Here is a 21,574-nt window from a genome sequence, read left to right on the forward strand (position 1 = left end):
TCGCATAGAATCTGAATAGTTTTCTTGTGGAGACTATATATGAAAAACTAACCGTTAGATTTGACTGAATATTTTATATGTTATTCAAAACATATGATAGCTTATTATGAATGATGGAGAATAGATTCTGAGTAATAAAGCGATGAAATAATTTTTCAATGGTGGACAACACATCGATGACTGCAGCAATACTTGGATCAAAATTCCAAACCCTTGCACAAGGTGGCTCTCGAATTTTTCAATATTTCTTGCTTGAGAATGGTGTGATTTCAAATGTGGGGTGTTGCCCTATTATAAGAGTGCATGTAGTGCTTGAAGTGAACTTGAACTTTGTCCTTCATTCAAATTTCGAATTCATGATAGATTGCTATTTGAATTATTTTGAATTTTGGTTGTGGATAGATGAAGATCAAGATCCTTTTATGTTTAAATTTGAGCTTTAAATTTTGAATTCTTCTTAGATAGATTATAGTCAAATATGAAATTATCTCATATCACTTATATAATCCAGATAATTACTAAATACAATCTTCCATAATCTATTAAAAAAATTTGATTATATAAATAATACAGTTGATTTGAAATTGGCGAGTTTTACAACATGATATCACGTTAGGTCAATGTGGAATGGCCACTAATAATAAATATTTTGTATACGTTTTTATTCTAGGATGATAAGAAACTTGTATTGTAGAGTTTTTGCCAAAAGTAGAGTTGAGTAGTTTTTCCAATCTCTTGGCTCTGCATTCAACTTAACAAGCGTAAGAATTTTCCTCAACGAGTGGAGCATAATACATCACAGTCGGGCAAAGTGTATGACCAATTAACTTGATCAAAGGAGTTGGACGCCAAAGCCTATACACATCTAAAACTTCTTCTCGGATGTCTATAAACCGGTCATTTGTGGCCTCTTGTTTTATTAATTCATCTGGGAATAAAGGCAGCCAGTCCTCGGATTTCACCGGTTCGAAAGTCTTTGGATGCAGATAAGGAGGTGGTTTTATTGGTAGATCTGATGTTAGATTGTACCACTGCTTAGGAATTTCGATTGCCTTGGTAGATTCGGCTTCAACGCAGAATTTTGAACCGGAAGAAAGGTTCTAGTAAATTGTTTCTTCCTCAGCGAAAAATGCCCCAGCAATGTTCTTTCCATGTTTGTAGAACCATTAATGGTAATTATAATATCCCATATATATTACTATTAATTAACTCTACTATTACCATTAGATAAATCATGCATTCTTAATACTCTTCTTGTTCTCTGTTATTTGAATGAAATATTAATATTGTTTCAGTTTGATGGCACCATAATCATAACATAAGTTCAATATTATTATTTAATGATTAGTTTTTGAAATATGACATGATAACTTTTGTGAGCTCTTAATATTCTTTTGAATGCTTCTGTTTTTGTTTTTTTTTTAATCCGATCATCATTTGGAAGGATCAAATATTAGTAGTTACTCCATTTTAACTTGCGTAACAAGAGAAATTTAAATAGTGTAATATGTTTTTTAATTTACTGAACCAAAATAGCTAGGAAGCACAAGCTCAGTCCACAAAGTTCATGGGAACAAGCATATAATTTATTGCTGGCTTGTTATAGCTTCCTTTGTCAGTCGGTAAGCAAAGAAAGTCTTGTCATTTTATTACTCAAAATGGATTACAAATAACGGGTTGACTAATAGTTGTAGCTTCTGTTAGAGCTTGATAAATGCTTTAATAATCCCCATCAATTCACTACCAGGAAATCTCCCGAGACATCCTCTAGCTGCAGCCAACTCGTCGAATTCAAGCACTGTATCACCGTTGAAAGCTGGATATTGTTTGCCTTGTTTCTTTTCTCGACTTTGATATTCATCTACAATATTTTCACCAGATGCTACGATTGGAAGTGGAAATGGGTCGAGAGAAGTTTCCATGACATGTGATTCCCCACCCGCAGCACCAACAAAGTCTTTCAAACGACACAATGTGAAAGGGACTGATTCAAAGCTGTGGTCGCCATATTCAACTGGCGTAGAGTGGTCGCCGGTGACGCAAATGTAGTATTGGAATGCCCCACTTGACTCTGCTTGCCAAAGGAGCTTAGCTAGCTGGCCTATAGCTCTATCAACAGCTTCCAATCCTTTGACTTTGAAAATGCTCGCTTTATCATGACCTGCATCGTCTATCGCCTGCAATTACATAATTTAAAGCTGCATTACAGCAAAAATTTAAAACCCTGAATAGATATATATACATGAATATAAAAGATTTGCAGATCAACACCTTAATGTGAAGAAATCCAAAATCATAACCATTAGATCGACCAGGTTCATGCTCTTCTTCACCAGGCACAAAAACATTGGGGCATAACTGCAGAGGAGCTGAGAGGGCATTGGCTATGGCAGTTGCCTTGGAAGTTAACAGGGTTCTGTAGTCACCAGTGGCTCCAGGAGCTTCCAGAATATCGATACCAAGGGATAAACCCAACCCAGCAATAATTTTAGTCGGAGCAACCATGCATGGCCATAAACCATGTATCTTTTCGAATGAAGGAACCTGAAATACATAATCGTGAAAACATATAGTTTCTTGGCATCTCAATAGATAAATTAAATGAATTCTGGCAAACAATTTAAATACTATATGATATTATATTTTTCAGGAGAGAGGAAGTAAGATTACTTAAGTCGCAAAAAAGATTACCTCTATTCGAATACCACAACCTCGTAAAAGAACGACATTTGCAATATTCTTTCCTTCAGCAGCCCTTTTGGCGTTCAGAGGGTGGGCAACCAAAATGCGAGATATTTCCTGGGATAACTCATTAACAACCGCAGCTGTGTTTTTTGCTTCATCAGAATCATCAAGTGGTTGAGCTTTTAAAAGTAGGCGGTTATCCTTCAATGGATCCGTTCCTGATATGTTTCCACTTAATTTTGGCCCTTTTACAACCACCCCACATCTATGCTCTGTTGCATACCTTAAGCATACATTTAATCATCATATATTTTATCAGTTTAACTTCGCAAGATAGCAGACACAACCTGAAATCTATGTAAAAAATGGGTGCTTTGAAGTTACGACAACATATGTGAACACCATAGATTATTAAACCCATAATCATTCATTTAAGTCACCAGTTACTTTGGATTGCAGGCTTAAAACACAAGAAAAACATGCACTGTTCCTATGTATAACATAGTGTAGAAAATGTATGGAAACTGGAAAAACAAGCACCTGACTCTAACTTCATACTGAGGAAAAGAGGGCAGCTTCATTCCATCCAATGCTGCAGAAAGAATGGGTCCTTCTTCTTCAAAATGCCTATCTGCCCTCCGGCTAGTAACTACTCCTGTTTTCCCATCCAAGGTAGCGAAGTTTGACTGAGTAAAATAAAAGTCATCACTGAGCCCAACAACTATAATCAAAGTTGTGCAGAAGTATCAAGAAAATCTACCGTGCGAACAAAATTTTACAATACAGTCAGTATAAGTATTTTCCATTAAAGAAACGCATACAAAGTAGAAAAAAATCAGGGACATTCATGCTCGAATAGCTGATTATCCGGAGTATGATGCATCCAAGATTTTGCAGTATACTAGAAAATGAAACTGATTAAGAATGGAAAAATAAGCATCTTATTCTAAACCCAATCCTCTTTTTCAAGAGAGAATATTAATTACTAGCTTAGATGAATTCCTTTATGACTACTGATGGGATAATTATGGTCTCTTGAACATGCTAAGAACTGAACCACAAAACAAAATTCTGCCATTGAAACCTGGAGATATACTGAAGCCAGATTAGTAAGAGAACTGATAAATTCGCAAAATCACCTCGTTCGATCTTCACATAAACATCGTCCCAAACATTTAGGCAGCACACAGGAACTAATCATTGCCATGATAAAGTCCAAGAAATAGTGAATGCTAATCATAAGAAACTGAAAAAGAGCACAACAGGATGATGATCAAAGAGCAAACACCTACTTTAAATGCAATATCACCGGGAGACATTGCCAGTCCAGCACCCATAGACTCAAATGCACCTCGCCCTCGATAATAAACACGAGGATCATAACCCAATATAGAAAGATGTGCGGTATCACTTCCACAAGCCAACCCAACTTCAACAGGATCCATTAAGCCATTTATTCCAGCCGAAGCTATGGCATCCAAGTTAGGTACGTGAGCTGCTTGCAGAGGAGTCCTGTAGCCTAAACTTGGAAGTGATACATCTCCCAGTCCATCAATTAGGACAAAAGCCACTCTTCTCTTTGGCTCCCCTGAGTTAACCATTCCTACGTACTATGATACTAAGAGCCTGAAATTGATACAAGCAACTGGTGAGAGAATTTAACAACAAATACATTCACTTATCCATGGATAAACGAAACAGGAAAGGTCTCCTGATAGGCTGTTTCAGCAAATTTAAATTAATTTCTTCCTCGAAGATCATATTATATGAACACTGCACCTGACATGCAGGAGAAGAATTTAACTAATAAAGAAGCAAAGGTAAACATATTACCCAAAAACTTCCGAATTTCGTTCTTCGAATGGCTGGATTGTTAATATGTAATCCGAGTATTATGCAGATATTTGAAGAGCTTCTCCAAGGATTCGATCGCGGCGGCGAGTAGGTTTTCGGCAACCGCCGGTGAAGCAGAAAGATTTACGTAGGCTTTAGAGTTTGGAGTGAAGAAACTCCATCTTCACCGTCGATCACTAATAGGAAAAATCCTTTTTTATAATGGAAAAAATCATTTTAGATGGACTTTAATATTGTTAAAAAAAACAAACAATTGGGTAGGAATTTAATTATTTTCTATATATCAATTTTATAAAAATATTTGATTTTCTAATTAAAATTTCAAACTCAATAGTCAATAATAACTACTCAAATAAATGCTAAATTAAGTTAAGAATATTATTGTTAGAAATAAATAAAAAAAACTTTAAAGAACATTAATAGGTATTATTTTATTTTCATATATAAATTTTACAAGAATGATATGATGTAATTTTGTTACTTAAACATTTATTAGTAGACAAAAACTTGTGTGAGACAGTTTTACGGGTCGTATTTTGTGACATAGATATCTTATTTGGGTCATCCATGAAAAAATATTAATTTTTTTGTTAAGAATATTACTTTTTATTGTGAATATCGGTAGAGTTGACTCATCTCACAGATAAAGATTCGTGCTATCTATTCTTAATACTATCAACTATTTCTAAGTTATTTTGGGGTCATAGTGTACAAGCATAACTATTTCTAAATTATTTTTAAATCAACAATGAGATTCATTAAAAAATTTGTACATTGTCGTCATAAAAAAATGCTGATTTTTGTCAAATTTGAAACAAGATTTCGAATTCAAAATCAAGTATAACAAACTCCTAATTTCATTCAAAATAAATATATAAAAGTCAAGTAAATATTTTTATTGTATTAGAAGGTGATTTAAATCTGGATGGATAAGACTAAGACAGTGCCCATTCTGAAGTGTAAGTGCTGACGGTGCATTATCATCTCATTATCTTTTTATCCGGTAATTGTGTTATACATAATCATATTTTAATAGTTTTAAAATCAAATTTTAATATATTTGTAATAAAAAAAATATAATTAAAAAATTTAGAGTTTTTAAAGTAAATATCTTATTTATATATTTTAATAGTTTTAAAATCAATTTTTAATATATTTGTTATAAAAAAATATAATTAAAAAATTTAGAGTATATATATAAGTGAGAATATTCTTAGGGACTTCATACTTAATTTACGCAAAAGTAATAACGCCAATGTTCTAAATTTTCTATAAATAACCAATTAACCTTAATATCTGCAAAGAACTCCCTTAGGCCTTAACCACTAGTGTTCTTTGATCATGGCCACCCGTAGCGTCCACCCAATGCTTCTCAACAAGCTCCCCTCCTCCTTCCGCCGCCTCATCTCCACCGCGCCGTCCTCCATCTCCGCCGTCCCTGCGTTCAACCTTAATCCGGAGACCTCCGCCTCTAAACAAGGCATGATCACCCACACCAACCCATGCGACGGACCCATCAACATCGATGATTCCAGCAAGATTTTCTCGACGGTTTCGACCTCGAAGCTGACCAAATCTTCGATCATTTCTGCGCGGGGAAAGGTTTGAAGGAGGTTGGCGGAACTGTGAAGAAGCTTTGGGATTCTGGACTTAGAGCTATGTTGGATTATGGTTTGGAACACGCAATCGATAACGAGGATTGTGATCGGAATTTGGAGCAATTTATTCAAACTGCTGGATCTGCTAAATCGCAATCTGATTCTTCTGTAAGTTCTAATTAACTTTCTTGAATCGGAGATTAGTTAGATTTTGTTATCCAAGAATCAGAATATTTATACAAGAAGATTTTCAATCCAGGTAGGCATTTTACAGAACATTTTGAATTTTCTCGGCGATGGTGTGTAATGCGGTTCTTGGAATGTAGGAAAATTTGCGGCTTCTAAGGCGATCGATCTTGGACTGGAAAAAGACAGTCAAAATCTGCAATTTGGCCAACTCTATGGAATGGCAGATACCCTTTCTTTTGGTTTGAGAAATGCAGGTTTTAGAGTGAGCAAGTATTTGCCCTTTGGGCCTATAGAGCAGATTATGCCCTATCTGTTAAGAAGAGCTGAGGAAAACAGAGCTTTATTATCTACTTCATGTCTTGACAATCAACTTATGAGGTATAATCAAACTTTGATCACACTACTTCATTCGAATTAGATTCCAAAAATATAGCAAGATTCTTGAATCAGATTGAATCTAATGTTCGGCGTTTCTTTTTTTCTTTGCAGGAAGGAATTGTTTCGGAGATTAACTCCTAGATTTTCTTGACTTTTTGAAACAATCCAAGAATCTGATTGTTGCATTTGTACGTAGATTTGGGATTGAAACACAAAAGGGTTAATGAAAATTTGATGTACATAAGAAAAAGAAAAAATAAGAATTTTTTTTTATCTTTCTGGGATAATGTCATGTTTATTGACATTGTTCTTTTTAGTTGCCTTTACCGTGTGCATAGCAAAATGATCATTTCGATAACTTATATTTATATATATAATTCGGTACATGGTTGTCGTTAGAGGTGAGCATTCAGTCGGTTCGGTTACTAATCGAACCGAATTAGCTATAACCGAACCGAACCGAACCGAAATATTTTTCCATAACCGAACCGACCGAATTATTTTTCATAACCGATTAAAACCGAACCTAATTAAAATCGGTTATCCCGAATTAACCGATTAGTTTTTCTAAAAAAAATTGTGATTTGACTTTAATTATATATATAATTTTTCTTTAATACTACAATCTACACAAATGCATAAAAATATAAAATCACACACATAACAAATGTACAAGTTTTGTTTGAACACAATTAATACATATTATATCGATTTTAAAATTAAAAATTAAAATATATATAAAAATGGCTAAATAATACAAATTTATTAAATAATAGTATTTATTATATCGGTTAATTCGGTTAACCGATTTCAAAATTTTGAAAATCATAACCGAACCGAACCGATATAACCGATATTTTTAAATTTGAAAATCGAATTTCCGAAATAACCGAACCGAATTTCCGAATTAGCTCTGTTCGGTCGGTTAATTCGGTTTAACTGAAATCTTGCTCACCCCTAGTTGTCGTAAATTTCTTGTGAGACAATCTCACGTAATTATATATGTGATATGGATCGACTTGATCTATATTTGGAATGAAAAGCATTAAGTTTTCCACGGTCGAGTCAAGAAAGAGATTCGTCTAACAAAATTGACTCATTAAACAGTCTCATAAAAGTTTTTGTGATCCATATATAATCGTTTTCTTTGTCTACGCTAGATAAATTCAATTCATATGGAATTCATTTCGAACTCAGATAACTCTTATATTTAAAGAAGTTTTGGCCAAGTAGATTGGCTTGTTCACGTGACTTACACATCAACTATATCCACGTCGTGTCGATGCTTATAGTTGTAAAATTCAGTAATATTTTGTGTCACATCGCTAAAAGTAAATGAAATAACTAATCTATTTAACTAAAATTAATTTAAACTATTATAGAATCAAAAACTAAAATAAAAACCTACTATAGAACAAAATGTACAATTTTTCAAACCCCAAACCGTATAAAATTAAAAATTAATTTGTCCACTACATTGTTTAGTGGAATTATTTTGTCCTAGTGCACCCAAGAATCTTGGAGAAATACACGTAAAGGATGGTGTGTGTGTGTCATAGTGTCTTTATCCAAGCCAATCATTTCCACTTGGGGCGAAGAAGACATCCAAGTTGTTTTCCATTGATGAAAGATCTATTTGATTAGTAGGTTTTTTGTGAGACAGTTTCATGAATTTTTATCTGTGAAACAGATCAATCTTACTGATATTAACAATAAAAAGTAACACTCTTAGCATAAAAAGTAATATTTGTTCATGAATGACTCAAATAAGAGATTTGTCTCATTAAATACGACTCGTGTACAGTCTCAAACAAGTTTTTGCCTAGCTTGATTTTGCTTCGAATTATTCATTTTTAATCTCAAATAAACAAATAAATATAATCATATTATTTTCTGTTTTATGCTCAAACTATAAATTATAATAAATTTCTACACTCCCTAATGTAATCAATATATTTAATTTGATTTTACCTATTTCTCACAGCGTAATTTTTAGTTAAACTTTATATTTCTTAAATTTTCTAAAAAATAATTATTCCCGTGAATATCAATAGAATCATAATAAAATAAAAGTTATGAAATAAAATCTTATTAAATAATTCGATGCAATAATTTACTCCAAATAAATATTTACCCCTTCTTAAATGGACTGGGACAGGCACTGCTTTTATTGGGCTTGGCAACATCTATCCTATTTTCCCATTGGGCTTTCGTCAATGGGTTTTGTTTAGTAATACATTATCTAACTCGACTCTGTATCATAAATAAGAATTAAATCGATACATGATTATGGAAAACGAATTAATGAGTGAATTATCTAAACTTGCTTCTATATCATAAATAAAAAATTGAGTAAGTCTCTTGTAAGACGGTCTCACGAATATTTATCTGTGAGACGGATAACCCTACCAATATTCACAATAAAAAGTAATATTTTTTCATGGATAACACAAGTAAGATATTCATATCACAAAATACGACACATGAGACCGTCTCACACAAGTTTTTGTCATAAGAATTAGATCGATACATGATTAAAACCGACAAATCGAAATTTTGAGTGACGTTTTGGTTCTGTCAAGGTTCTTATAAACCTTCCGTTGATTTATTTTAATTTCTGAATGAAATAGTATGCTTAAAAAACATGCACATTTTCCTCAATTATAAGAGACTTTATGTCAATTTTTTAAACACAAAATTCAGAATATGAATCGATTATGTGAGTCAGATTTTCAACATGACCTGGTTGATTCATATCGTCGTAAAAATCCGTGAAACCGTCTTATAAAAAATCAACTCATTTCAAATAACGAAAATATTGATCCAACTTTATCTCATTAAATACATATCATCAATCCATCCTATTTACAATACCGAACTATTTTTTTCCAAAATACCATAATCAAATCACAAAAATTGGGATTTTTTTTTTTGAACTGCAAAAATTTGGGATTTTTAAAAAGTAAGAAAAATAAAATTTAAATCCCATGAAAACAACATAAATTTATTTATTTTTAAAAAAAGAAGCGAGGGTGACTTGGCGCCAGGTTGGCGAAGCACCCCATTATCAGGAAGAAAATATATTTAATCAATCAATTAATTAATTAATTAATTAATAATATACAAATTTTAAAAATTTATTGCACGTAATATATTTTTGTCGTGTTTTGATAATTTCGTTTGTTGCCAAATTTTAGTTTCATGGGAACCAGCTCATGATGATTGTTCCACCGATTGCAATCTTATCCCCCGATCTTTCGTTTCAATTCCACAATATTATATTAATTGCACACTCACCCAACGCTGATTAAACTTTAGATTCGCAAATATTTTTTAATAAAATTATCGTGATCCAATTGAAAAAAACACTAATTATAGACAAAAACTTGTGAGACGGTCTCACGGATCGTATTTGTGAGACAGATATCTTACTTGGGTCATCTATGAAAAAATATTACTTTTATGCTAAGAGTATTACTTTTTATTGTGAATATAGGTAGGGTTGACACGTCTCACAGATTATAATCCGCGAGACGGTCTCACATGAGACACACTCATACATATATTTTTTATGCTAAGAATATTACTTTTCATTGTGAAAATCGTTAGAGTTGATCAGTCTCAAGACCACCTCCGTACATGTAGCAACATGTTCTTCGATCCTGATAAAATTATTGGAAAGTTACAAATTTAATAAAATATATTTTATAAAAAAATTCATGAGATAAAAATTGATAATTTTTTTATAATTCGATAGAGATATTTTTGGCATTTAAAAATGTGACTCGAAGACACCGAAAGCGTTACTTTAATTCTCATGATCTATAGTATAGATATAATATATGAATAGGATAGATACTTTATTCTCAAAATAAAAAGAAATAATATCATTTATTAATAGGACTTAATCAATATTTTTCCAAATATATCAAGTGACAGATTATTTGAAATGATTTAAAATAACTTTATATGGATATGAATATTTATCATAATTATTCAAAAAATAATTTATGAGATTTGAAATCCATTCAAATTAATTTACTCAAACAAACTAATCGAATTTGAAATCTTTTACTTCAACGTGAATCCAAGTCAATCAATCTTATTTCGTAATCTCTTTCACACACGTCTGATAAAAAAATATGAGTGAGTCTCGTGTGAGACCGTCTCACGGGTCATAATCCGTGAGACGGGTCAACCCTACTCATATTCACAATAAAAAGTAATACTTTTAGGATAAAAAGTAATATTTTTTCATGGATGACCCAAATAAGAGACCCGTCTCACAAATACTACCCGTGAGACCGTCTCACACAAGTTTTTGCCAAAAAATATTTAGGTTAGAATGGTGAAACACATGTATATATTATAAACCCCCATTGTGTATAATAATAATAATAATAATAATAATAATAGACAAAAACTTGTGTGACACGGTCTCACGAGTCGTATTTTGTGAGACATATCTCTTATTTAGATAATCCATGAAAAAATATTACTTTTTATGCTAAGGCCTAAAAGTATTACTTTTTACTGTGAATATCGATAAGGTTCATCTGTTTCACAGATAAATATTCTTGAAACTGTCTCAAAAAAACCTACTCGTAATAATAATACACAAAATGTGGAGAATTTTGTAAGTAGAAAAAATTTCGAGGAAGCGTGTAATTTAATCCCTACGGTGTGGGATTAGTTTTATAAAAAGAAAAATGGAATCACGTTCTTTTGGGGGTAAAACAGGAATTGCAAACTGAATTTCAGATGGCTTTCGTCAATTGGAGGGTTATTATAGTAAAATAAAATATAGGAGAAAATGTCAAGTTTAAGAGGTGTGGTGGTTAATAAACGGGACACGCGGCGGCCATGCATGCATGCATGCAAAATCGATCGAGAAAATAAATTATGAATCCTTGTAAACATGGAATATATTCCACTATCTTTTTTTATACTTTAATGAAACAATTTAATTGGGAAAATGATTTTACAGTTGTATTGCAAATGCTATTAATAATGATAAAAACTTGTGTGAGACGGTTTCACGAATCGTATTTGTGAGACGGATCTCTTATTTGGGTCATCCATGAAAAAGTATTACTTTTTATGCTAAGAGTATTACTTTTTATTGTGAATATGGATAGGGTTGACCCGTCTCACATATTAAGATCCGTGAGACGGTCTCACATGAGATCCACTCATTAATAATTGACGTGGATGATTTAAATTCACGACTCAAATATGTGGATCCAAATATATATAAGAAAAATACTGATACTACGAAGATTTTAGAATGTGTATGTACTTAGTAAATTTGTACTTTTTTTATTATATTAAAATAATAATGTCACTAGATTTATCTATTCAAATCTATCTTCAATCAAAATTTTGGATCTTTCCTAAGCTATTTTAATCACAAGAACTATTACGTACGAGTGAACCCAAAGGAAGATATTGTTCTCTATTTGATACTAAAAGAGATTAATTTTATGTCTAATAATTCAAAATTCTCGGTTTTAGGACCTTTCGATGATTGCTGCCGATATATCTCACGGCCGCAGCTCTTTCGAAAACGGAGACACTCACTTTTCCGACTTCTTATGATACTAAGTCAACGGAGTCACATTCGAGACTATTCAAAGTAAAAGTTATGTCGCAACCGCTCTAGCTCGATTGTTTTCTAATAATTGTTGTACCTCATAGGTCACATTAGTTGGTTGACCAACAATGTCTCGACCTTCAATCTTCCTCTAATTGGTTCGGGAGAAGTGGTCTTTCTTGCTTTAACACGCAATCATCAACAATTTCAATATCCGTACGTCTGATTAATGTTATTGATCCATCTACTTTAAAAAGAAAGGCAGAATCGTTGTATCTGAATAAGAGAATCAGCGAGATAATATCAAAAGATACGTTTTATTATCACCTGTCTAGCTCTATAATCCACCCGTCTTTCAGATGATTGGACAAGAAAGAACTGATTAATATATTCAAGATAATCAGGGACGGAGCCACCTCAAAGGCTGAGGTGGGCTCCAGCTCAGGCTAGATTTTTGGGCCTATTAAAAAATATGGTGGGAGTCGCTAAATTTTTAGAATTATTGAAAATTCTAGCCCATAGCCCACACTAAAAAAACGGATGGATTAACGACGGGTTTAATAAATCCGTCGCTAAAATTACGACGGTTTATTATTAATCGTCGCTACATAGCGACGGTTACGTAAAAACCGTCGCCGATTTAGATCGGCGACGGTCTTTGGAAGAGCCGTCGCTATTCAGCCCAGTCTCCATTTATTTCCTGGCTACGTCCCTGAAGATAATTATGTATTTATCTAAAATAGTCTGTAAAGAAGAATTGGAAAGCTTAGAAAACAAGGTAATATTTTCTCCTTATATATACATTTTTTTTTCAAATTTCATTTATATTTTACTATCGACGATTGTTTATTACGACGGTTTATTATTAACCGTCGCTACATAGCGACGGTTACGTAAAAACTGTCGCCGATTTAGATCGGCGACGGTCTTTGGAAGAGCCGTCGCTATACAGCCAGTCTCCATTTATTTCTTGGCTACGTCTCTGAAGATAATTATGTATTTATCTAAAATAGTCTGTAAAGAGGAATTGGAAAGCTTAGAAAACAAGGTAATATTTTCTCCTTATATATACATTTTTTTTTTCAAATTTCATTTATATTTTACTATCGACGATTGTTTTTAAGACTGTCTTATTAATATTAATAAAGATGAAATGAGATGGGTACACACGAAATACATATTAGGTTAACTAAGTATCTAACATTGACAAAATCTTCATGTGAGACGATCTCACGGATCGTATTTGTGAGACGGATCTCTTATTTGGATCATTCATCAAAAAATATTACTTTTTATGCTAAGAGTATTACTCTTTATTGTGAATATGAGTAGAGTTGACCCTGTTTCACAGATTAAGATTCGTGAGACTGTCTCACATGAAACCTACACCCTAACATATGCCTCCATCGAGAGAATTAAATTTCTGGATGAACACTCAAATTTATGCGAGGAGATTTCCCAAGATACGTGTCGATCTTCAGTCCAATTTTTATTTTATTACTTTTATATTATTATTATTTTAATCAAAATTCGATTTTGACGATGGAGAAAGTTCGGACCAGTTGGATAGTAATGTGGACGCGATCGAATGTGAACATTTGTCCCCAAAATCAAAGATGGTCTTATTACATTTGGTTTCTTGCCAAAAAAAAAAACGAAAATAAAAATTATAGGGGAGAGCTGTGTGATGGGAGTATACGAAATGGGTACGAAATTTATGGTTTACCAAGACATTTTATTGTGGTCCTATAATTAAGCGATTATTTACGTTTAAGACAAAAACTTATTTAAGACGGTCTTACGGGTCGTATTTGTGAGACATATATCTTATTTGGGTTATCCATGAAAAAATATTACTTTTTATTGTGAATATTAGAGTTCATCCATCTCACATATTAAGTCTGATATGAGACCCACTCTATGTTTAAAATGACTAACTGGCTAAATTATTTATTCAACGATTTGTTTTTAAGTTAATGATTATGTTATTAAATAAAAATTTAATATTTGTTTTACAATTATGTTAATGTCAACGGAAACGTGTTGCTTAAGTTGTAATGATATTAGAGTTACGATCACATGTTTTATTAATTAAGAAGTTGTGCGATGATTGAATCCATATCGAGAGAATAATCAAACCATGGTTTTGGATTTTTGTACTATTTTATAAATTTGAATTTTGCCAGTTATTGCTTTCTCTAAAACGATAAATCACCCCAAAATAGTGCCTTCAAATGCGGTCAGTCTAGCAATAACATATGTTTTTAATATTTTTTAAAAAAATAGGTTGATCTATCATATTAATTGATCAAATCGTATTAATATTAAAAGAGTGTTATTTTAAGTATGAGCAGATCTCTATGAATCTTTTTATCTGTGAGATCGGTTAACTCTACTGATATCCACAATTAAAGGTAATACTTTTAGCAAAAAAGTAATAATTTTTCATGGATGACCCAAATAAGAGATCCGTCTCACAAAATACGACCCGTGAGACCGTTTCACACAAGTTTTTGTCTTGTAAAAAATTGATAAAAGAATAGATAATGTGATAATGAAAACTTTTGTGAGACGGTCTCATTTCAATTTTATCCATAAAAAATTATTATTTTTATAACAAAAATATTATTTATTATTATAAATGAACACAGTTTATCCATTTAATAAATAAAAATTTATAAAATCGTCGCAAAAATAGCTCCTAAATGTGATATGATGTCTCCCACGAAAAACATGCTTTGACTTTGATTCTTCTCCAATTTTTCAATAAAAAAGAAGGAAAAAATAAATTACTTTTAAAAAAAAATTATGTAAGGAGCAGGAAATTCTCCTTAAGAAAAGAATCACACTAGCCAGCGAATCTTTATTAATCTATTTTCTTAATTAATCCCCGCACAACAAAACAAAAGGGTAAATTAGTAAATGAAAAATCAGTGGCCCCATGGAGCGGAGGGCAATATTGTAGTTACACACATCCCGTTTCTTTCGCTTCCCTATTTAAGCAGACCTCTAGCGTATCACTTCCCATTCCCCCATTGATTCGCTTCATCCCAGTTTTCCGAATTCAGATTCCTCTCCGATTTTTAATTTAATGCTTTTCACGACCACGGGTTCTCGATTTTAGGGTTGGTTTTTGATCGTTTCAGGTTTTTCGGTTTCGATTTGTAAGTGTTATATTTTTTTTTGAAAAAAAAAACTCGTTATTTGTTCTTAGATTTTTATTTGTTTGTGGTTTGTGATGTGCATGATGTGTTAATGAGGTGTTATTTGGTTTTTAATTCACAGATTTGATATTGGAGTATTACGGGAAGAAAATAGGTTCTCTTCGGCCATTGTCGCGTATATCGTTTCTGGTTAGTTGTTGCATCTCGTTTCCTTCTTGTTCGTTTCTTAATTTCATCGGTGAATTATGATAAACCTGTTGATTTAATAGAAATTTTGGTTTTTTCTGAAATCAATGTCCTATTCATGGGTTGTTGCAGTGGAATCCACTTGTTGGCTTACATAATTTTTGTTTTCTCTGGTGCCCAAGTGTCCCTTGATTTTGTTTACAACGTTTAATCTTCCAGATCTTATCTTCTATCGGATGCATATAAAATCGTGAACTTTTGAATTCTGTTGAATTAATACTTTTTTGGTTCACGTTTCGTGCTTCAGTTTTGTATTGATTTATGTGGTTCTGATTCTCGTTCTATTGTACAGCCAAGAAGGATTGAATGTTTTAATGGAGTCGAAGGGTGGTAAGAAGAAGTCTAGTAATAGTAAATCCTTATTCTACGAAGCTCCCCTCGGTTACAGCATCGAAGACGTACGCCCAAACGGTGGAATCAAGAAATTCAGATCTGCTGCATACTCCAACGTGAGTTTCACCTTTTGAAAGATCTGATTTTGTTTCATTTAATGGATTCTGAATGCTAATAAAATCACTGTTTAAACATGAATATTAACTCGGCTTTCTTTGTTACAGTGCGCTCGGAAGCCATCCTGACTCCTGAGACTAGCCAAATTTTCCTAACCACCACCTTTTTAACAAAAGAATAGTGTCTTAACTCTTTGCTATCTCATTTCTCTTCTTCCTCCTCATTCTCGTTATTCCTGCTTGGAAGCACCACTCTTTTCTCTCTAGTCCAAATGGATGTACCAATCTCTGCAATTGGGTTCGAAGGTTATGAGAAGAGGCTCGAGATTACTTTTTCTGAGCCTGGAATATTTGCTGATCCTGGAGGCCGTGGCCTTCGATCTCTGTCCAAATTCCAACTGGATGAAATTTTGGAACCAGCTCAATGCACCATTGTGTCTTCACTAAAGAATGATGAAGTAGACTCCTATGTTCTATCAGAATCAAGCCTCTTTGTGTACCCTTACAAAATTATATTGAAAACTTGTGGGACTACCAAACTGCTGCTTTCCATCCCACCTATCCTTAAGCTGGCTGGTATACTTGGTCTTGCTGTGAGTTCCGTGAGATACACTCGTGGAAGTTTCATTTTCCCTGGCGCGCAGCCATTTCCGCACCGCAACTTTTCTGAAGAAGTTGCTGTTCTCGATAACCATTTTAGCAAACTTGGTCTGAGTAGTAAGGCCTATGTGATGGGTGATTCTGATGACCTTGAGAAATGGCACGTTTACTCTGCTTGTGCCAGTGGGACTAGTGGTTTGAGCCCTGTTTACACCCTAGAGATGTGCATGACGAATTTGGACCGAAAGAAGGCTTCTGTGTTTTTCAAGAACCAATCAAGCTCTGCATCTGTTATGACTGAAGTGTCTGGAATCAGAAAAATCCTTCCGCATTCTGATATATGTGATTTCGATTTTGATCCCTGTGGTTACTCGATGAATGCAATAGAAGGCGGTGCAATCTCTACAATTCACATCACACCAGAAGATGGCTTCAGTTATGCAAGTTTTGAAGCAGTGGGCTACGATTTTAATCGAGAAGATTTGTCTCTACTACTGGAGAGAGTGTTGGCTTGCTTCCAGCCAGCAAAATTCTCTGTTGCTCTGCATTCAGCTGTTGCTCGGAAGGACCTTGATTCTGAGTTTACTCTATGTATGAAGGGATATGGCTGTGGAGAACGAAACTGTGAAGCACTTGGCAATGGAGGATCCATAATGTACTGCAGCTTCACTAGCTCAAGGAGCTGCGGATCACCCAGGTCCATTCTGCAATCATGTTGGAGTGAGAATGAGGATGAGGAAGTTAAGAAATAATTTATGCTTCGTACTAGATTTGGTTTTTCACCGTTTTTATATTTCCATAAATGTCGAACAGTTTACTGTATGTTTCTTGATTGTCGAGCATTTTCTGCGTTGGATTTTGAGTTTGAACGTTGTGGTATGAATAAATATATCGCTTGTGTGTTGTAACTTTTCACTACCGTTGGATAAAAAATACATGTTAATCTGGTGTTTCTGTTCAAGCATGCATCCCTGATTTAAGACTGCTATTATGTTTCGAGGTTGAGTTCAATTGTGCTACACTGTGTTTCATGTTTCACGCCAAAAATGAATTGGCTTTTTTAGAGATTTGAACATTCCATTCGGCGCCATGAAAAGATTTCCAATGGCTAATTTGTACGCCCAAGAAATTGGCACCTGTCTTGGCCTTTTTCACGGTGGTTTGATGCGTAAGAATTAGAATAAGATTCCAGCCCACTGTCGTCGTGGAAGCCAAAGCAGAATGGATGGTGACCGCTGTCACAACCATAATTTTCATATTTATATATATTAATAAAAATTGTAATTTTATGATTGTAAGTTCACATGTCGTTTTAGTAAATATAATTCGTCAATGTTTATTGGATTTTTTGGGGGGGTTTTTTGAGTCAAAAGTCACGAATTTTATTAAATATTATTTATTTGACACTAATTTGTAACTCTTCTAACAAGATTAAGTATATATTATACACTTTAAAATAAATTTAAACAAAAACAAAGATAACAAATAAAGTAAAATGTCACTTAATATTTTAAAGTGAGGAAAAAAGCACTTGTTATTTTATTTTATTTTTATAGATTTTAATATGTATAGTATATGTTTTATTTTCGTTATACAAATCTCAGAATTTATCAATGTCAAATATCAATTTTAATAGATTTAATGGCTGAGAAAAATGGATTACAAAAAAATAAGTTTGTGTGAGAAAAATATTAACAAATTACATGATTAAAACCTCGAAACATACTAATTTGTATGATCTGCAATTTTATCTATATGTTATTATATACATCTTCCCCACATGACTTTATCTATATATACCGATAGAAAAATCATAATCATACTGGCTGAAGAAGAGTTTTACGCTTATGTCATAAGATAAATTCGATCCTGAGATATTCAACGTACCTTCTGTACTTAAGTTAAAAAATCTATCAACAAACTTGTCTGTCGTCTACGTACGTAAAACAACAGACGAAGCATAATTATGGGATAGAATCAAGTTTATCTATATCAAGTTTTGGACCCAAAAAAAAAAAAAGATATTACCCGATATAACAGGATCTGGGTAGTCCGTATAAATTTGAGTAACTAATCACAAAGTAAAATGAGTGGTGTCGAGACGCCAAGTGATGTGGTTCGAATAGTATTTCACTAATTTTGTTGAACCAGAGACAAACGTGCATGAGAAGATATTTTCAACAAACGATATTTCCTAGTATATTGCCCTTTGAATCGATCATATATACAATTAGTAACAAAAAATCCCTATATTGATTCTATGTACAACACACTTGGCGAACATCGAGCATGCCCCAAAATGCTATAAATACCAGCTGCCACAAGTCTACAACCTCATCGATCTAACTAATTAGAAAATGGATAATTCACAGAACATGAGCTACCAAGCCGGCCAAGCCAAGGGCCAAGCACAGGTGTTTACTTTGCTCTCTTTAAGTAAAATGAAGCGTCAAAAATCCAATTCGCATTAAAGATTTCTCTCTCACTGCAGGAAAAATGTAGCCAGATGACGGACAAGGCTAGTAACGCTGCACAATCGGCTAAGGAATCAATGCAGGAGGTAATCTTTCCACGATGCTCACCACTTACGTTAGACGCACCATGAACTATTCATGATATTTAGACAGCGGAAACATACCAAGAGTTTTCATACTTCATTTTTTACTTTCAAGTATATATATATATATATATGCTAATATGGGTCCTGATACTGTGTCGATAACATGACGATTTCGTGGACGTTTAGGCTGGACAGCAGATGAAGGCTAAGGCGCAAGGTGCGGCTGAATCTGTCAAGAATGCCACTGGCATGAACAAGTGACGGCTGCATGGTCTGATTTCATGTTTTTAGTTATTTTTTTTTTTTTTCATGTTCCATTGGGATTTAAAGTTGGAGTTTTATTTTGGCCATTTTGAGTTGCTTTGTGGTTGGAGTTTTGAGAACATTGTGTGCATGTTTTCTATTTATTTTAAATAAATATTAATCTTCCCTCAAGTTCTTCAATATATTATTTTTTTCCAATTTATGGTGAAAAATTAAGTTGTGCATGTCGATGGATCAAGGCGAGTTTCGAGACTCAATTGTAACAATATATTCCACTAGCTAGAAAATTTAGATGATCATTTAGCCTAATTTCCTAATTTATTTCGCACATATTTATAACAAAACAATAAACGTGTACAATTTCAGTTTTCTAAAAATTATGATTAATGACACTAACCACACGTAACTCAACAAAACTCTAAAAAAAAAATTATAATATTCTGACAAGTATAGGCAAACCAAAATTTTATAATTAAGGTAAATAATTAATTAACGAGCCGATAATTGTGGCTTGTACTGGTGATATTTCATATCCGGAAGGTAAATTTTAAGGTCGCATAATTAATATGTGCTTTATTAGAAATTAGAATTTTTTTTAAAAAAAAAATTCTGATTAATATGAAATGACCTAAGATTAATTGTTTCATGGTTCAACATGAGAGCCGTTAGGCCAAGAAAGCTAATTTGGCAATCAATTATTTAGAAGACTTCTTACAAGTTGTTAAGATAGAGTGATTGTTTAGAATGATGTGTTGAATAAACAATCATACTAATTTGTTTGAAATTCGTTGGAGGTAACAACTTTGAATTTTGTAATTTTCGTCAAGTAAATGTCTGATTATGTGCGATAATTTATGTACGGAAAGAAGCTAGACTGACAGATTGAACACTTTAAAATGACTAATTAAGAAAAACAATTGGGTTATCAAGAGTAGACTGACTGAAATGTAAATAACACAAAAATGTTTTTGGATGTTCGGATATTTGAGCAACTTCTATGTCAATCCTTTTTCCGCGTGGAAAAGATATTTAGTAGAAGACTTTGGAAAATACAACTACTCGATTCAATTAAGCTTTATCACTGTCTAACTGAAACTCTTATTTTAGCTTACTTACTTAAAAAAACACCGAATAGTACATTATATCTAAGTTTACAAGTATTTCCAAATGTAAAAAGTACAAATTGATTCTTAATGATGTCATCTTTTACTTAAGTGTGTGCTAAGAAGACTTACATATGTTGGGCAACTGGCCGACTTAAATATTTGACCTATTAGGATAATTTCAGAGCGCTTAACCGATTTACAAGTTCTTATATTTATATACTTTGATCCAATGGTCAGTAAAATCAAATATTATATTCGTTCTAAATATGATATTCATTAATCTCGTCTTTCTCATGATATTGTCCTTTCTGACAAATTGTACCATGTAGGTAGTGCTAATGAATTTCTGACAATTCAGTTACTGTTTGTACGAAATAATTTATCCAATAATTCAGTTTTGTAACTTTGAGCATTCTAATTGATTCTTCAAAAAATATCCTTTTAATTTAACTCAGCTATCTTTTAGTTCAATTGCTCACCGAGCGTCAGTTCGGTAGGCTTAGATAATCTGTATATGCTCTGCAATTGGCTCTGCCAATGCCATGGAGAAAGGAGCGCAGTAATGTATATCTTGAATGACGTACTTTGAATGCAATGGTTTCGAAATCACCTTGGCCCAACTCGAGTTTAAAGCCTGCAATGTACCTTCTTTGACACCAAATAGCGGAAGAGGAACGCGTGCATCAATAATTTTTCCTTCAATAAAAATCAGATGACCATTTTTGTCCCTGCCCACAATCCTCACAGTGAAGCGATCCATAGATTCAAGGACTGCGGCATTCACATTAATTCTTTAAGAATAGAATGTGTATTTTGTTGTAAGCCGTGAGTGATTTGTTGAGGAGATAACATTCGGTAGTGTTCTCCAATAACATCCTTCCATGATTG

General features: G+C 33.1%; 4 protein-coding genes across 8 annotated transcripts; 3 read left to right on the plus strand and 1 right to left on the minus strand.

The window, feature by feature from the left end:
- Positions 1 to 1,453: 1,453 nt before the first annotated feature.
- LOC140806214 (uncharacterized) lies at positions 1,454 to 4,732 on the minus strand. 3 transcript variants are annotated; one of them, XM_073162733.1, is made up of 6 exons: positions 4,519 to 4,732; positions 3,978 to 4,311; positions 3,226 to 3,371; positions 2,692 to 2,968; positions 2,272 to 2,544; positions 1,454 to 2,177 (listed from the first exon to the last, which is right to left on the minus strand). In XM_073162733.1, the coding sequence occupies exons 2-6, from the start codon at positions 4,284 to 4,286 to the stop codon at positions 1,701 to 1,703; spliced, it is 1,482 nt and encodes a 493-aa protein (XP_073018834.1). In that variant the 5' UTR covers positions 4,287 to 4,311; positions 4,519 to 4,732; the 3' UTR covers positions 1,454 to 1,700. The 3 variants fall into 3 exon arrangements, with proteins under 3 accessions (XP_073018834.1, XP_073018836.1, XP_073018835.1); XM_073162735.1 differs by having other exon boundaries at positions 3,978 to 4,288; positions 4,519 to 4,729; XM_073162734.1 differs by having other exon boundaries at positions 3,978 to 4,295; positions 4,519 to 4,729.
- Positions 4,733 to 5,880: 1,148 nt separating this feature from the next.
- On the plus strand, positions 5,881 to 7,027 carry LOC140805644 (uncharacterized). The gene is made up of 4 exons (XM_073161903.1): positions 5,881 to 6,019; positions 6,067 to 6,309; positions 6,443 to 6,704; positions 6,816 to 7,027. The coding sequence occupies exons 1-4, from the start codon at positions 5,881 to 5,883 to the stop codon at positions 6,853 to 6,855; spliced, it is 684 nt and encodes a 227-aa protein (XP_073018004.1). The 3' UTR covers positions 6,856 to 7,027.
- Positions 7,028 to 15,315: 8,288 nt separating this feature from the next.
- LOC140806215 (S-adenosylmethionine decarboxylase proenzyme-like) lies at positions 15,316 to 17,671 on the plus strand. 3 transcript variants are annotated; one of them, XM_073162736.1, is made up of 4 exons: positions 15,316 to 15,461; positions 15,583 to 15,650; positions 16,000 to 16,156; positions 16,265 to 17,671. In XM_073162736.1, exon 4 carries the CDS (start codon positions 16,429 to 16,431, stop codon positions 17,506 to 17,508), a length of 1,080 nt encoding a protein of 359 aa, XP_073018837.1. In that variant the 5' UTR covers positions 15,316 to 15,461; positions 15,583 to 15,650; positions 16,000 to 16,156; positions 16,265 to 16,428; the 3' UTR covers positions 17,509 to 17,671. The 3 variants fall into 3 exon arrangements, with proteins under 3 accessions (XP_073018837.1, XP_073018838.1, XP_073018839.1); XM_073162737.1 differs by having other exon boundaries at positions 15,316 to 15,443; XM_073162738.1 differs by having other exon boundaries at positions 15,332 to 15,422.
- Positions 17,672 to 19,063: 1,392 nt separating this feature from the next.
- Positions 19,064 to 19,751, plus strand: LOC140805093 (uncharacterized). The gene is made up of 3 exons (XM_073161279.1): positions 19,064 to 19,170; positions 19,248 to 19,316; positions 19,503 to 19,751. The coding sequence occupies exons 1-3, from the start codon at positions 19,114 to 19,116 to the stop codon at positions 19,575 to 19,577; spliced, it is 201 nt and encodes a 66-aa protein (XP_073017380.1). The 5' UTR covers positions 19,064 to 19,113; the 3' UTR covers positions 19,578 to 19,751.
- The last annotated feature ends 1,823 nt before the right edge of the window (positions 19,752 to 21,574 follow it).

Source organism: Primulina eburnea, chromosome 11, assembly GCF_022965805.1.
Source record: "Primulina eburnea isolate SZY01 chromosome 11, ASM2296580v1, whole genome shotgun sequence".
NCBI classification, from domain to species: domain Eukaryota; kingdom Viridiplantae; phylum Streptophyta; class Magnoliopsida; order Lamiales; family Gesneriaceae; genus Primulina; species Primulina eburnea.

Excerpts from the sequence above, each read along its gene's own strand:
- LOC140806214 (XM_073162733.1), bottom strand. The coding sequence starts at position 4,286 with ATGGTTAACTCAGGGGAGCCAAAGAGAAGAGTGGCTTTTGTCCTAATT. Across the intron at positions 2,969-3,225 it reads CAGTATGAAGTTAGAGTCAG|GTATGCAACAGAGCATAGAT; the intron begins GTGCTTGTTTTT and ends TGTATGCTTAAG. Across the intron at positions 2,178-2,271 it reads TTGGATTTCTTCACATTAAG|GCGATAGACGATGCAGGTCA; the intron begins GTGTTGATCTGC and ends ATGTAATTGCAG.
- LOC140805644 (XM_073161903.1), top strand. The coding sequence starts at position 5,881 with ATGGCCACCCGTAGCGTCCACCCAATGCTTCTCAACAAGCTCCCCTCC. Across the intron at positions 6,020-6,066 it reads GACCTCCGCCTCTAAACAAG|GATTCCAGCAAGATTTTCTC; the intron begins GCATGATCACCC and ends ATCAACATCGAT. Across the intron at positions 6,705-6,815 it reads CTTGACAATCAACTTATGAG|GAAGGAATTGTTTCGGAGAT; the intron begins GTATAATCAAAC and ends TTTTCTTTGCAG.
- LOC140806215 (XM_073162736.1), top strand. The coding sequence starts at position 16,429 with ATGGATGTACCAATCTCTGCAATTGGGTTCGAAGGTTATGAGAAGAGG.
- LOC140805093 (XM_073161279.1), top strand. The coding sequence starts at position 19,114 with ATGGATAATTCACAGAACATGAGCTACCAAGCCGGCCAAGCCAAGGGC. Across the intron at positions 19,171-19,247 it reads AAGCCAAGGGCCAAGCACAG|GAAAAATGTAGCCAGATGAC; the intron begins GTGTTTACTTTG and ends CTCTCACTGCAG. Across the intron at positions 19,317-19,502 it reads CTAAGGAATCAATGCAGGAG|GCTGGACAGCAGATGAAGGC; the intron begins GTAATCTTTCCA and ends GTGGACGTTTAG.